The sequence below is a fragment of the Pelodiscus sinensis genome, chromosome 10, assembly GCF_052426305.1.
Source record: "Pelodiscus sinensis isolate ZL-2025 chromosome 10, ASM5242630v1, whole genome shotgun sequence".
Lineage (NCBI taxonomy): Eukaryota > Metazoa > Chordata > Testudines > Trionychidae > Pelodiscus > Pelodiscus sinensis.
The window spans coordinates 35,152,482-35,169,433 of record NC_143061.1 but is presented as its reverse complement, the minus strand read 5'-3'; the positions used below and the strand labels follow the sequence as shown (position 1 = coordinate 35,169,433).

The following is a 16,952-nucleotide window of genomic DNA, read 5'->3' as shown; positions in this document are numbered from 1 at the left end:
ACACACCCCTTAATTCGAACTAGCTAGTTCGAACTAGGCTTAATCCTCGTAAAATGAGGTTTTCCTAGTTCGAACTAAGTGCTCCGTTAGTTCGAATTTAATTCGAACTAACGGAGCGCTAGTGTAGCGCCTATGAAAGTTAGTTTGAACTAACGTCTGTTAGTTCGAACTAACTTTGTAGTGTAGACATACCCTTAGTCTTTTAAGGTGCTTCAGTGATTATTAAGCATTGTAGCGTTGGTGGTTACTATTAGCCTGTGTTCCAGGCTTTTCTGAGAACACTGCTGTGAGTGAGTCAAGGTAGTTTAGGGACTTTAGAAGTTCAATCTTAACTTTTCCCTGAGTTTCTAATGTCTTTAAAAGGTAATATTTACTCAAACTACTGATATTTGCCTGCGACTAGAATTTGACCTTAACATTTTTTTTATCCTTACTTTCTTTTAAAATGGTCCTAAAGTCTACTGAAGACTTCAGTTCCTGCACACCCTAGGGTGTGATCAATCCAGCAGACCTTAGAAGGTTTGAGGGAAAATGCCACTTTGGTCTGCTGGCCACAAAGACTCCTGCTAACTACAGTGCCTATCCACCATCTTGTGGAGGTGAGTTCTGTTGCTGCAGACCTCCTTATGTGGCTCTCAAAGTCTTGAGTTAGCAAAATGGGGTAACTGGAGAGGAAAAGCTCCCTACATCTTTTATGTTCCAAGCCCTTTAGCAGGATTTGTGGGGAGTGAAGAACCACTTCCTCCAGCTGCTTCCTGGGCTCCTGTTGGAGTTTATATTTTTTTCCGGTAATCTCTGTTGTGAAACTTAACTTCTGGCCTCCTGTGAACTGTAGGAAGTTCATCAGAGCCCCGAAGGCCACGTTTTCACTTGCTACGCCAAAGATTGATCTTGTGGTGTTTTATTTAGCGGATCTAATTAAAACCTGCTAAATTGAGTGCTGAAGGCGGGTCTCATCAGCACTGGTCCTCCAGGCAGTTGCTCCCATCGGCCTCCCTCTGTGATACCTTAAGCCAAGCTTGGCACTGTTAAGACAACTTAGCTATCTATTTTAGGTAGATAGAGGTGTGTATCTTAACCTGACCTTCCAGGTATAGTGTAGACCTGGCATAAGCCTCATTAGTTTTAGATTGTTTCCTTTTCAGTGCCAGATGGGGCAGTTAGCTTCTGAACTCCTGATGCTCCAAAATAAGTTTATCTTCTTTGAACTGCTAGCTAACAAAAATGAGGCTTATGAACTTAACTTCCTTAACCCAAAAATACATAACATGTTAGTCTAGGCGCTCTCTCCTATGTGCATTGCAATTTGTACCCTGGTATGTTATGTTCTCTGGAGCCCTGCCTACTCTCATATCACTTTGTTTACACAGACAGGGTTTTTTTTGAGGGGCAGGTCCTGAATTACTGGCCCTAGTACAACTGTCCTTTTACATAGCAATGAGCAAAAATAGGTGCTTTGGGAGGGCATGGTATTTTCTTCCTTTTCCTCTCGATCCCCCAAACCTTTAGAATGAAACTAATTTTACCATAACAAGTCAGTCCCACCAATCAGATTACATGTTGAGTTCAATTTGTGGCTATGGAAAGGGCATTACAGTCTTTCATGTATGTATTCATTTTAATATAAGTTTATATATCAAACATCTTTTGACACTGACAAGATCATTGATGCAAAGTTGCCCAACAACAATACTAAATTAAATGTTAAGTGTTACTTTTGGTCTTGTTTGCTAGATCTCAGTTGAGGATTTTTTTTTGTATCTTTCTTTGTGTGATAGGTTTTTTGTTTTGTTGAAGAAAGTAGTCAAAATTTAATTTGGGACTACATTAAGCAGCTCTAATTTCATCATAATTTCAGATGCTTTAAAATTTTGTGATAGTTCTACTTCATTGGTCGATCTTATTTTGAGGCTGATATATTCTTTGTGGATTTAAAAAAGGAGAGGGCAGAATTCTGACTTAAACTTATCCACTAGGGATATAAAATCCCATTTAATTGGTTAAGCAGTTAAACATGGGGCATGTCTGCACTAAGCAATTATTTCAAAATAACTGCTCCCGAAATAATTTTGAAATAACGTGCTCACACTAAAGGGAAGCCTCAAAATTAGTCCAAGGCAGGCTCCATTAATGTTGGACGTGGTACCTCAACTTAGAGCCCTAGGAAGCACTGGGGAGTAATTAGTTTGAATTACTCTGAGGAGTAGCGATTTGAAAATAGCGGCACTGGATCATCTACACTACTGCTATTTTAAGCTAACCATTTTGAAATTAGCCTTATTCAGGAGTTGTTTTGAAATTATTAGTTTATTTCGAAATAACGGACTTAGTAGTGTAGATGTTAAATATCGATGTTAGTAGTGTAAGGATGTTAAATACTAGTCGAGTAGTCGATGGAATTTCCATCGACTACTCGACTAGTTGTTAAGAAAGGGCACTTTAAGTGTTCACTTCCGGCTTGGGCTGCGTTTGGGCACAACTCCCAGCTACCGCTCTGCACTCCTAAATGGACAGAGAGGAGCCGGTGTGCAAAGACACCAGCTCATTCTCTGGTCCCCCGCTGGGTCTCACGACAGCCCTCATGCTGCCACACTGCATTTTTAAATGGGACGCAGCAGTGACAGCCAGGCCCCCGTCCTGATCCCCCTCATGTTGCCCCTCTGCACTTTTAAAGGGACGCAGCAGCAGCTGGCTTGTGCTGAGAGACAAGCAGACAGGCTACCACTGCTGTGTCCCTTTAAAAATGCAGAGGGGCAGCGTGAGGGGGGTTGGGGAGGGAGCCTGCTGCTGCATCCCTTTTAAAAATGCAGAATGGCAGCATGAGGGTTGTCCTGAAACCCAGTGGGGGATCAGAGAATGAGCCCGGTGTCTTTGCAGGTCGGCTCCTCTCTGTCCTTTAAGAGTACAGAGCGGGGCTGAGGAGGGGAGGAAGGGCTGATCTAGTAGTGGATAGTAGTACTTACCGGGTAGTTGACTACTTCTTCACATCCCTAATGGACGCTCCACTTGTTATTTTGAAATAATGCCCAGGTCTATACTAGGGAGTTATGTTTCCCACAATAACCATTTAAAAGGAGTCAAGAGGGTGCTTGGGCAGTGGTATACTGCAACCCAGCCTACTGCGGCCAGGCTGGAGTGGTCTCACAACCGGAGAGGGCTGCTGCCTGCTCTGCCTAATGAGGGCCCTGTGGGGCTGGAGCAGCACCTTACCCGTGGCAGGTGGGGAGCTGTTCCAGGCCCTACTGGTTAACCGGAACTGATAAGTCATTCATGTCTCTTGTCCACCGAGTTTCTATTTTAACAAGGAAGTGATTACTACTACTCTTTGAAATAGACAATAAAAGGTTACATTTTAATCCTATAGAATTGTGCATCTCATTCTTTGTACTGGCCTGAAAATTTACTTTTGTTACTGATCTTAACGTTGAGCCTACAAAATGATTTTGCAATAGGTTTCCGTGCACTGGTACAGAGTGGTACAAGACTGCACTTTTGCCTAACCTCATAGATTTAAGGAAGGTAAATTCTTAAATGAGGAACAAAAGTTTTAAATACAGCTGACTGGGTGTTATATTAATATTTCATTAATGAAGATAGCAGGGTATTATTGTATACAGGTTGGATCTCCTTGGTCTAGCACCCTTAGGGCCTGACTAGACCCAGATGAGGGATTTTTCTGGACCAGGGGAGGTCATTTCCAGCCTCCCTGCTGTCGTTTCCTCCCCCCCCTTCTCTGCCCTGGACCCCCACCAGGCTCCTGTCGGCCCCCCACAATGCAACCCAGCTGAGCCATTTGCTGGCTCCTGTCCCACCCCCCACAGCTCAGCTGAGCTACTTGCTGGTTCCTGGCTCCCTACCCCCCTGCAACCCATCTGAGCCGCATGTTGCCCTCGCACACACTCCTTGCACTGTGCCATGGGTCTCTGATCCATGGATGTTGCCAGACCATAGTTCCGGTTTATAGAGGTGCAACCTGTACTGTAACTGTTCTAGAAAGAGCTATTATCACTTCTAGACACTATTTTCAAAGTGTGTGTGTGTGTGTGTGTATTTTCAAATATTTACCTCAGGTGTTCTAGAGAATAAAATAACTTATGATAAATATTTTTTTTAATTGCTCATCATTGCCCTATCTCTCCTACTGACTTAAATGGGAATAGTTTTACAATCTCAGTTTTACCTAGAACATGGAGCCAGTTAGAACATCCCAGAGCTGGGGGGAGCAGGTTGGGCTATCTGTAGTCACTTCCACCCTTTTTTAATTGAAGTGAAGTGCTGCATGCTTAGAAACAAGTTCACCTAATGTAAGTTTAATCAATTTTTGCCTTAATCTATAAATTTCAGACAATTGTTGTCACTTATAGTTTCTGATCATATATTTAACAGCTAATACAGAGCAGGTAGAAGCCTCAGCAGTTACTGAGTATTGAGACACTCTTCAGAATGGTCATTTAGTGGCTAGTCCAGTATTCTGACTCTGTTCACTTCACACATTAATTAGCTTTCTTCCAATAAACATTAAACATTTGTGCAATGTGCATGTCGAAATTTCAACTTGCATAGAATCCACGCAGTTTTCTTATCATGTCTGTCACCTTAGCCATGTTTTTCCTTTTTAGCATTATGTTATATATTTTATTACACTGATTGACTTCCTCTTATCTAAGTCCACCAGCACGGTACTGTCCATGAACAAAACATCACCATTGCCCTTCAGTAATTTTGCTTATGATCTTTAAGGTCAGGTCTGCGCTACAAGGGAAGGTCAGCTTAAGGTATGCAATTCCAGCTACATAAATAACTTAACTGGAGTTGATGTATCATAAGCCAAAATTTGGAGTTCTCAATGGGAGAAACATTCCTGTTGACTTCCCTTACTCCTCACAACAGCAAGGAGTACTATGGTCGACTGGGGCACCCTCAGTGTTAAATTTACCAGGTCTTTACTAGACCCTTTAAATCAAATAGCGGAAGATTGACTGCCACAGCATCAATCTTCTCATTAGTATAGATGTAGCTTAAGGTGCTTTGTTCAGTTTCAGGACCTTGGTATTCAGTTGTTCCTCAACATGGTTCTTTAAGCTTTTAAAACCATAGAATATTCTAGTGTATAAAATAAAGTGTAAATCCTGAAATTTATAACAAAGCAGACAAAAAAGCAACTCATCTGACTTCCTTCCCTCATTTCCGTGTTGTGTTGACATTCTACTGTGATTTTGACAATTCCAGTATCATAGAGGCTGTGATTTTTGCTTGAGGGGTGTGGAGAAAGTTACATTTAAAATGATTGCACTCCATACCTTTTGCAGCTTGGGGCATTGGTTTGCTTTTTCTCTTAACAATAAATGTGTCTTATTAAGATTGCAACTTAGCTGTAATGTATTAACCAAAGAACTTCAAGGTAGAAAGATTGTGATACTTGGATTGCTACTTAATATTTTTAATTTTGTGTTTTCTGTAAATTAAGAACTGAATAATGTATTCCTATTTGAAGAGTATTATAATAATGCATGTTTTTGTTTAATTTTTATCTCTTTATGATTGGACATTTATTGCATTTACTTTAACTTTATCATGTCTTTACTTGCAGTGTAACATGTTATAGACCTGTCTATAAATCTTAAATTTATATAAAAATGCACACAGGTCAAAGGGTTTTTTTATTTTAAATTTTTAGTTACAGAAATCAAATTACCTGATTTCTATGAGAGATGTTAGCATGTAGTTCATATGATTAACCAATAAGCATGGTCTCATTGGTTAATCCTAACTATTGCATGCACCCCTCCCGTGGTGCCTCAAGGGGTGGGAGGAGGAGTGGAAGCTGGTGCAGGAGTGAAGGAAGAAGAGGGGGATCTGGCCCTTAGAGAGGGGAAGAGGGGCAGCTTAAAAGCCAGCTCCCCTTGAGCACCAGGTCCCGCCTGCCACCCCTGCATGTAAATGTGTAACCACTGAGAAATTCAGTAGCTAAACATTTCCAAAAAACACGTTTGCTAACATCCCTAATTTCTGTAATGGTCATTTGATTTATCTTTAGTGAGGGTGTAATAGTATTCACTATGGCAGGGGTGGGCAATAATTTTTGCTGGGGACCACTTCCAAAATTGTCCTTGGGCTGCACCAGAAGGGTGCAGGAGGAGCGTGGCCGGAATACTTCCCTGCTTCCCCACCCGCAGGCCATGATTGGTCTGGGGGTGGGGGAACAGGTGAAGTCTTTGTCCTGTCCCCAGAGGTTACCTCAGGGCGCCCTTGCCCCTAGCGGTGGGAGGAGACTTCGCGTGCTCCCCTTCTGCCCCCAGACCAATCAAGGCTTGGGAGCGTGGGAGCATGTCAAGTCTCCTCCCGCCCTGTCGGAAGCACGGCACTTCTAAGCACTGTGCGTACCTTGCAGGATGGGGGCAGGTTGGAGGAATCTTTGCACTCTCCCCGGCCCTAGGCCAATCAGGACTTGGGGGCAGGCGAGCATGCAAAGTCTCCACCCGCCCTGCTAGGAGTGGATGGCGCTTCTAAGCACCGTGCACTCCTGGCAGGACAGAGGAAACTTCTTGTGCTCTCTTCCGCCCCTGCTACCTCCCCCCCCCCAATCCTCAAGTCCTGATTGGCCTGGGGGCAGGAAAGAGAGCAGGGCCTCCGTGGGCCAGATCCAGCCTGCAGAGGCCCTTTTGCCCATCCCTGCAGTAGGGGAATGGACTTGATGACCTCTCGAGGTTCTTTTCAGTTCTGATTCAATGAAATATACCAAGCATAAGTCAGTCTCGAATTTGGCATCAGGGCAGTTTATGACTATAAAATTGGGCTCACTTTCCATTTGTAAGTGCTATCAGATCATTAAACTTATCTGTTAAAAACATTGATTAGTTCCTCTTGTGGAAGTTTACCAGGCTGCTGTAAAAGTCCCCAATCTTGGATCCCCCATCCTCTTAGACTGGTTGGGTCTTGACAGAGTCCAGTCACTTTCTTATGGTTGGGTCTCCTCGCATGTTCTTGCAGTAGAGATATAACAACCTTTTTGGTTTGCTGGTATCCTTAGTCTTTTCCTAGAATGCTTATGGATCAGCACAAAGAAAGTGATGTGGACAATAAACCTGTTGAAAGTATGTAACGTGAGTTTTTTTGAAAAACTTTTGTGCTTGCTGCGGACAGAAGCAAAAGAATCCTATGATCATGCAGCTTCTAAGCAAATAAACTGTACACAGGCTTAGAGCTGGACATGGCAGCAATGGTGCAACAAATCTGTGTGGCTGTATGGAAGGGGAACCTGAGGTACACTGCCTCATGGCATTGGAGGCTGTGGGACTTTGTTTTCAGAATTTAGACAGCAGGACTGCAATGCTAATTCTCTCCATGCCTCCCCAGTTTGTTATATTGCTCCCAGAGTTCCACTGAAACAATATCTCATTCTTTGGAAACTTATGTGATAGTTAAAGCAAGTAACATAAACTTTATAAAGGAATTTATAAAGCATATCTCTTATCCAAAGCACAAGAGAGACACAGATCTATGAGAAAATAACCTAACTCGGTACAAAAAATACCACTTATTCCAGTGGCATTGGCACTCCAAAGAACCAGGTTTGGTCAATCCTTCCAAGATCCCTACAGCATTCTTTGATCTTTCTCCTGCCCAGTCTTGCAGCCTTTTTCTGGTTTTGTTTCTTAAAATAGCTAGTTTGAAAATTGAGAGCCTCCTTTGTATAAAATTCAGGTGAGCCATCCTCCCTCCTTTCAAGTTCCTGTCAGGTAACACATTGCTTAGAGCCCCACTTGGGATAACTGGTTCTTCTGGACTGTAACTAGCTAGTTGCTTTTCCTAGGGAGTGACCATTTGAATGGAAAAACCCTCCATGTTAATGGTTCTTAATTACTCTCCATTGTTAGCCCTCTGCTGACACCTCATGGAATTCCAGTTCAGTATGGAGGTTAAAAGACAACAGTGAAGGTACAGTGCAGTTTAAAGTAAAAATGGCATTAATCAACCAAAATAGGGTTTATAGTTTCATGTATCAGACCATCATATTGGCATTTAGATAGGACTTGGTGCTTGCCCTGGGAAACAGCTGCTGCTGGTTTGAGAAGGAGAACCTATGCTTTTGTGAGCCCCATAGAAAAGGTGACTGAGTCAAGAAGTGTGCTTTCAAAAGGAATATATAAAATGTTTGTCTCAGGAAGTCATTCTGTCCCAATTTTAAAAAACAAAACCATTTTCTTCACATGGGGCTTGCAATGAAACTCTGCTGGGTTTGGTCTACGTAGTTGTACTTTCCATATATTTCTGGATCAATGTGTCATGATTAAATATATTTAAATAATAAATGTATTCAGTGACCCACGGAGAGGGGGGAACCGTTTTTGTCACCCTTTTCCCCCCTTTTATGATGCATAAAGAAGGCCTGGGAAATGCCTTTCTTTTTTCTCTCTCTTTTTTTTTAATTGAAGATACGGAGTGGGTAGATACTACATCCTTAACAATTTTTTTTTCTACAAGGTTTTTCTTATGAAGTTATATAGGTTAATCAGTTGTTTTAAGCTATGTAAATAAAAATTATATTCTCAGTAGGCCAGGTTTTGCTTACTCAGTGCTTGCCATGTCATTCTACTAGTTTTGTTGCTATCTGCATGCATGCATTAGAAAGACCTAAGTATTTGTTTAAGGTGCAGGTCCTTTTTTGTTCTCTGTGGGTCACCCTAAAATTAAAATGGTATTAGCGTCCAGTGCTTTACTATGTAAAGCATGTCTGGCTTTATAAACCACTCATTTAAAATTAGTAGGTTTGAGCAGTATCCATAGGAGATCACTAGAAATACTTCATATCTCCATTATAGAACAAATATATAATGGAACTAAGAATATGTAAAAATACTCAGGCTTCTTGTTGCATACCGAGTAAGTAAACTGAAGGTAGGGAAGCTGTCTACTGGGCTCTTTTGCACAGCACTTATCTAAAAATTAATTTTTTTTAAACAAAGAAGCCTTACTAAAATTTTTGTTGAATATGGAAAGTACAAAGTAAAACTGATCAGTAAAATACTTTAAAACTGCATGTGATTGGCTAATTTTTCTATTCTCAATCTTTTGGGTTTTGGTTTATTATGAATTCTAATTGTAGCTCGCATTTAAATCACAACTTTTATTCAGATTTTGGTATTGATGATTTTAAAAATCTATCAAAACATGGTTGTATAGTATGAAAATAACATTGAAATTTCATATTGGTTTGTTTGATTTGAAAAATGTTTTGTCTGAAAAATAAGAAATGGTATGTGTGTGAAAATAGTTGTTTAATATCTGACTTTTACTTTTTTTTCTTTATAAGGACTTATGATTTCACCAAAGCCAGTCATTGCACTGGAATTTTATTTTAACAAGTCTGATGCCAAGTCATATGCAGAGTATGTTTCAACTCTTAAACAATTTCTAAAATGTAAGTACAGTGTTGTGTGTTTTTTTGTTTTTTTTTAACATTAAACTACTTTTAATTAAACTAATTACAGTGTTTGGACAGATAGTAACTATAATTGTATTCAGTTGATTTCCTTTAGGAGATTGCTTCTGTAGAATTTAGCATTTATTAACTAAATCGGTGTACTCAGATCTGCAGGGTGCACCCCCTTTCCCCCAGGGAGTGTGGAGAAATGCCCCCCAGTTCCACTCCCAGGCCCTAACTGTAGCTCTTGGGTACAGGTCCCAGAGTGTGAGGACAGGTTCCATTATGTAAAGGAGGGGGGACTAGATTTGATATTGTACTTTTAACTAAAGCTATTCTGAACAGTATTTTCTACAGATCAGTACCATTTAAATATTCTGCTTTTCAAGTCCTTTAAATAAATACAATATCCAGAGTTATATGTTTCATCAGTCGACTATGATTTACAGCTGTGCAGTCTTCACAGTAGGTAATGTGCTTGAACATCTGAGAGAAATTGAGAAGTCCTGCTGCAAGCATTCTTAAGAGTGACATTAAAATGGTTAATGAAATAAACTTGCTTGCAAACAGTAAAATAGTATTTACTTTTTAGATATAATGTCATAATGGTGCATGGTATTTGACAGGTTAGGATGTAGGGAAAGATATAGGACAAAGGGTAGATTATACAAATAGCTTTGCCATTTATTTAATATGAATATGTACATATAAAACCAGAAATTAAGATTAAAATACTGTTAAGATTTTCAAGTCAGACTCAAAAGTTAGTGCCAGAATTCTTTTTTTATACAACATAGTTTGGCCCATTTGTGCAAAAATACCATGATACAGCCTCAAATTACATGATCACATGTGAATTTTTCCATAAGACTCTTCATTCTGTGCACTGAATAAGAGTTGCTCCACTAATAAGGCTATACCATATTGTGTGTTCTCCCTGTTTTTTTTCAATATTTAGTCCATGCCTGCTGCACACGATTCAAATCTGTTCTGAAGACTGAATTATTTATTTGCCTCAGTGCTTCTCCAGGAGCTCACTGCTATAGTATGATTCTTTCTCAAACAATAATGAATTTATTTTCATATGACTCTTGTGAATTGAGGGAATATTATCCCCATTTTATAGATGGAGATTGCAGGTGTAGAGATTGAAATTAAAGTTATTTACTAATTTTGGGGGTCCCGTTTGAGAAACAGAGAGCCAGATTTTTCATAGTACTTAGCTTTATGTGTATTTAAGCACAGCTTCCAGTGATGGCAGTTGGAGATGGGTGCTTAAGTCTTCCACAAATCAGGCCCCCAACATCTCAAGTTGGATATCCAGCAAATAACGAATAGAATGGAAAGTCTGATTTAAGCTACTTGTATAGCATTACTCAGGAATTCCTGTGATGTAGTGAAAATGGGATCCAGTTCTCCAGAGCAGCATTCAGCTGCATCTACCAGAAAATCATCTTTTCCCTTACTGCAGTCCCCTGCCAAATTTACCACCCACATTACAACTTCCGCAATAAATGAAGCAGGTGTCCTACACACAAGTCTCCTTCACTATATAACCTTAATTCATTCCCAGAGCCAATACTTCATGTGCACCTACTCAGGCAAGGGTCCCAAAAATCTATGTCCCAAATACCTTATTTCCCATTTCTAATCCACCGCTGTCCTTGTTCTTTTCTCCTTATTTGATCTTTCACACTTTCCAACACTGATCTTCAGTTACCTCCACCCATATTTCCCTGCTCTCTGGCTCCCAGTGCTGTTCCCCCTTTATGGATGCCTCATCCAATCTCTGGCCTTATCTCTACTTGCCATACTGGAGACTGATCTTCTGGAGTTTGTTTTAGTGGGTCTAGAAAAGACCCACTAAATCAAATGCTGAGGGCACCCCTAGTCAACACTGGTATTCCTCAATTTGTGATTAGTAAGGGGAAGCCAGCCTCCCACCATGAAGATGACACTAAGCTCGTCTTAAGGTATGTTGACTCCAGTTATGTTGTTTTATGTAACTGGAGTTGCATACCTTAAGTCAGCCTTCTGAGTCTAGTATAGACCTGGTCTCCCTCTCTCTCTCTTTCCCTCTCCCTCCAGTTCCTTGTCCCATTCTCTTTGCCCAGTCAATGCCAGTTTTCCTCTCTGCATCCCAGATTCTTGTCCAATCTGTCTTCGTGCTTCTCACTACCGTGTTGCATCTCAATCTCCTGCAGATTCTCGCCAACTTTTGCCACTGCACCTCTTTCTATTTCGACTGCTACTATTCTCATTCAAGGTCAATTCCTGTAGGATTTTGTTCTGAAGAAACCATGTTTTTCAAGATCATACACATTCCCTGGTACTTTGTAGTCTTTGATGAGGTTGGGGGCATTTTGTGGTAAGAGGTTTTTTTTCAGAGGCAAAGGTCATTTTGGACGTCCTCTTTGGATGGTGGAATCTGGCCATGCAGTGGTGTCTTGTACAATGTACCTATCTTTAGTTTTTTAGCTGAAGGCATCCCACTTCACTGTTGTTGTGCAATCCCCCAGATGTAGTTTAGTGACCGTGTAGAAATCAATTTCTAAGTCTCAGTAATGAGAGCATCCCCATTGGACAAATAATGAACAAGAAGAGAACAGAGTCCAATTCGATGACTATTTTTTATAGCTGGAGTATTCCATTTTAAAAATGCAGTCCATATTGTCACAATTGTTCTGGGGACAAAAGATCCTTAATGGCCCCTCTTTGTAATCTCTTTAATACATGAATACACTAATGTATTGTACTACCTTTTCCTTATGAATCTTTTGGAGCAATTTGAGCTCAGCAGAGTCCCAGAAAAGTAGGAGTTTTTCTAAGAGAGCAGACAAAAGGCCCTTTCCGAACAGATTTTGTTGTTGTTGTTGCAAAATATGATTTCTTGCTCCTTCAGAAAGTCATGTGTACCTCTATCCCTGTTACTAGCTAAACAAGTGACCAGTTGTCTAGTTTACACTAAGCACTCAACATAGTCGACAGCTATTCTAGACTTTGGGCTTAAGAATTCACTCCAATTCTCCAAAGTCCACTTCCACAATGTTATAGGTGTTGGAGTTTATATCTATAACTCTAGACCAGTGGTCTCCAACTTTTTTATATCCAAGATCACTTTTTAAATGTCAGGACAAGCCAAGATCTACCCTATCCGTTCTCCAAGACCCCACCCCTTCCTTGAGGCCCCACCCTCTCTGATCCCCTTCTCTCCACTTGCTATCCCCAGCCCTTATACACTCTCACTGGGCTGAGACAGGAAGTGTGGGCTCTGGGGTGGGAATGAGGGATTTAGGTGTGAGAAGGGGTGAGAGGTGCAAGCTTTGGGAGGGAATTTGGATGCAGGAGGAGGTATAGTAGGGGATGCTGGCTCAGGGAGGGGGCTCCAAGCTGGGAAGTGTTGGGGTCAGGTGGAGGGTTGGGGTGCTGAGCAAGCTACAGGCTTGTGTTTGTGAGGTTGCTAGAGTTGGGTTGGGTGTGTGAGGGGCAGGGAGGTTGGGAGAACAATGGGCTCAGGACACAAATTTGCAGTGTGGATGGTGCAGGAGTGTTGTGGCAGAAGACTGAGGATGTGGGGGTGCAGGAGTCGTGAGAGGCTCAGTGCAGGGTGTTCCAGTATATGATAAACTCAGGTTGGGAGGAGGAGGGGTGCAGGAGTGTTATGAAGCTGAGGCCAAATGTGGGCTTGGCTCCAATTGGGGGCCATGCGCTTCCTGAGAAGTTGGAGCTGGTGCATTCCCTGGACTCCTACTCCCCTTCCCCGCACTCAGGAAGGCAGCAGGGGGAAGGAAGTCCCCGGCAAGCGACAGACCTGGCGTTTCAAGAAGCACACCAGCTGTTTGGGGGAGGGGGGAGTAGCCCGCACACTTCCTAAAACTCCAGATGTGGTGCACAGCTGTGGGACTTCTCTCCCCTGCCCTGCAGGAAGTCAGTGCTACCTCCATTGTAGCTGAAGGTAGCATCAGCGGGGGCGGCTTCTTGGGGGTAGAGAGAAATGGAGGGGGCCCTCACACCTCGTGATCGACTGATTGAGCCCTTCCCCCCTGATCAACCAGTCGATTGTGATCGACAGATTGGTGACCACAGCTCTAGACTTAGTGATTTTTCACAAGAACAATTTCATAAGTAAATTTTTAATTATTCTTAAGCTTGTGTCAAGATTGCCAAAAGATTGTAAGATTCTGTCTTAAACGGTTTGGTCTCGTGGCTTCTTGCACTGGGTAACTCTACCAGCCAGAATCTTGAATGAAAAGAGAAAGTGTTGGTTGAGACTGCATCTAACAAGATTGTCATGTAGGGTCACAAATATAGGGGGAATATGGTTATCCAGAATGTTCTGAGCCTCTGTAGGAAGGGCTCTCGCATCACTCATGCTCTTTGAAACAGCCTTCTAAATGGGCATGAGTAGGGCAGGACAGTATTTATCAAGGCCCTGGGAAAGGATATTGTAGTAACTGATATGAAAGATGTTGAAAACTTGGACCAGAGTTTTAACTTTATGGATGGATAAGAAAGGTCATATTTTAGATGTTATGCATAAAGAGTTAGCAAGATATATGGATTATAGAGAAAGATGTGAGTTAAAGATGGTATCTGAATGTGAAGGCAGGATGATGTTCACAGTCATTTGAGAGAGGACCTAGTAGGGGAGGACTTTGGGGGAAGAGGTCTTGTTTCTAACAGTTCAGTAGACCAGGTTATTTTGAATGTGATAGGCAAATTTCTGTTTTGCTCGACACATCTGGTCTTGGCGAAGAGCTTATTTTCCGCTCTACTCTGTGCTGGTTAGGCCTCAATTGGAGTATTGTGTTCAGTTCTAGGCACCGCATTTCAAGAAAGATGTGGAGAAATTGGAGAGGGTCAAGAGAAGAGCAACGAGAATGATTAAAGGTCTAGAGAACATGACCTATGAGGGAAGGCTGAAGGAATTAGGTTTGTTTAGTTTAGAAAAGAGAGGGGGGACATGATAGCAGATTTCAGATATCTAAACGGGTGTCATAAGGAGGAGGGAGAAAACTTGTTCATCTTGGCCTCTGAGGATAGAACAAGAAGCAAAGGGCTTAAACTGCAGCAAGAGAGGTTTAGGTTGGACCTTAGGAAAAAGTTCCTAACTGTCAGGGTAATCAAACACTGGAATAAATTGCGAAGGGAGGTTGTGGAATCTCCATCTGTGGAGATATTTCAGAGTAGGTTAGATAAATGTCTATCAGGGATGGTCTAGACAGTATTTGGTCCTGTCATGAGGGCAGGGGACTGGACTCGATGACCTCTCGAGGTCCCTTCCAGTCCTAGGATTCTATGATTCTATGCCTGTCTGTGTTCTTCAGAAGCAGTGTAACTGAAGACTAAACAGTGAATTCTGTTCTATTCTTGAGTATCAACAGAGTTTATTTAAAATAGTTTTTACTAAGGTATAACTAAGAGTAGTAGAACTGAAGTTTGATAGCAGTAATGTCAATCACTAAGAATTTTATATCTTCTGTTACTCTTCTCCTGTAGTCCTGAGATTTTGTAGATCTGTTTCATAGATTGGATCATCCTTCCATTTAATGTTCCGTTTGCTCCGTTTACCCCTATCTTATTTCTGTAGAAATGAGAACAACTTGGCAGCTTCTAGAGCTGTGGTCACCAACCGGTAGATCGCGATTTACCGGTCGATCTCAGGGGCTGTAAGAGTTGCTCTTGAGCCCTCTCTGAACTGCACGCTTGCGCAGTACATTTAAATTTTATTTCCTCATTTGAGGAGCAGCTACTTACCGAGCAACAAAACCGAGGCGAGTAGTTGTGTGGAATGGTAGGAGCTGGGATTTTGGGAGGGCTAAAACACCCTGGCCAGCTGACTGTGGCTTTCAGCTGAAAGAGGCTGCCCTGCGCTCCAGCTGATCAGGCGGTTTCTCCTCTGCGCCTGCCCACGTGGAGCGTGGGGCGCCATGGCGTGCCACACTCGTGGGCAGGCGCAGAAGAGAAGCTGCCTGATCAGCTGGAGCACAGTTCAGCCTCCTCTGGGCTGGACGCCACAGCCAGCTGGCCAGGCAGCTTCCCCTCTACACCAACCCACATGGAGCATGGTGCACCTTGGCTGAGCGCCATGGCCAGCCGGCCGGGCAGCCGCTTCTCTTCGCTCTAGCCTGGCTGCCCTGCGCTCAGCCCGGGAAGCTTGCTCCAGCACAGCTGGAGCTAGGCGCAGCCTACCTGGGCTGAGCGCAGGGCAGCCGGCCTGGAGTGAAGAGAAGCGGCTTCTCTTCGCTCCAGCCCGGCTGCCCTGCACTCAGCCTGGAGGGAGTGCGGGACAGAGGTTTCCCTTGGTGGCTGGTGTACGGAACTCCCTGCCCCCAACCTTGTTCCTTCTCCCCTGTCCCAATCCTGTCCCCTACCTTGTTCCCTCTCCCTTGCCCCTCCGCCCCCCTGCAGAAACCTGCCCCCCCTGCAGAAACCAGTTCCCTCTGGCACCCTGTCCCCCTGCCTTCCCCACTACTGAAACCTGTTACCCCCAGCACCCTGTCCCCTGCTGCAGAAACCTGTGCTTCTGGCACCCTGCCCCCTCTCCCCTTCCCCCACTGGAACCCTGTTCCTTGCCCCAGAACCCACTAGCACCCCTCCCCAGTACTGTGTCTCCTTCTCCCAAATGACTTTTCTATGGGTCAGTGATCACTGATTCAAGGCAGGTTCCCTGACATTCTCATAAATAAAGACAATGTAGAAACTTTGTGTTTGATATAGTATTTTATTTAAAAATGAAGCCTGGCCAACAAACCCGCAATTGGGGCCAAGCCCCCATCTGGCCACAACCACTCCTACATTCTCCCTTCCCCAGACCCTAGATCTGAGCCTATCAAACACTGGAACCCCTTGCCCTGAGCTCCTCATGTACCCCAACCCAAATTCCTGCACCCTCATATCCACAAGCCTGTGGCTTGCTTAGTACCTCAACACTGCCCGGCTTGGAGCCCCCTCCCCAAGCCTGTGTCCCCTTCTCCACCTCCTCCTGCATCCAGATTTCCTCCCAGAGCTTACACCTCTCACCCCTTCTAACACCCAAATCCTTCATTCATACTTCAGAGACTCCACATCCTGTCTCAACCCAGCGAGGGTCCGGCTAGACTGCAGGAATTTTTCAGGCTTCTGGAGATCTCAGAAAAACTCTTCTGCATCCAGGGTTGCGTTTGTTCTTCTGTTGTGTTTGTTCAAACATGCTCTTTCGATCACCCCTATATTCCTCTTTGCACAAGGAATAAGGGGGCTTCCAAAAGAATGGTTTTTTTTCTGACATTTGCTCGAGTCTAGACAGGCCAAATGTTGGAAAAACCTCTTCCTACAGAAGAATTTAAAAAAAAAAAAAAACAGCAGCAGTATAAGGATTGGGGATAGCAAGTGATGGAGAGGAGGAGAATAGAGAGGGCGGGGCTTCAAGGAAGGGGCGGGGCTTCAAGGAAGGGGCGGGTCGGTAGATCTTGGCTTGGTCTGTCATTTAAAAAGTGATCTTGGGTGTAAAAAGTTTGGAGACCACTGTTCTAGAGCTATAGATATC

General features: G+C 43.1%; 1 protein-coding gene across 1 annotated transcript in view; it reads left to right on the top strand.

The window, feature by feature from the left end:
* The window catches only part of ATP1B3 (ATPase Na+/K+ transporting subunit beta 3), a 55,545-nt gene that overhangs the window by 24,894 nt on the left and 13,699 nt on the right, over positions 1-16,952 (top strand). Inside the window, exon 3 of the mRNA XM_075937637.2 lies at positions 9,314-9,421. Within this exon, the coding sequence (XP_075793752.1) occupies positions 9,314-9,421 (108 nt within the window). The remainder of the gene's footprint in view (positions 1-9,313; positions 9,422-16,952) is intronic.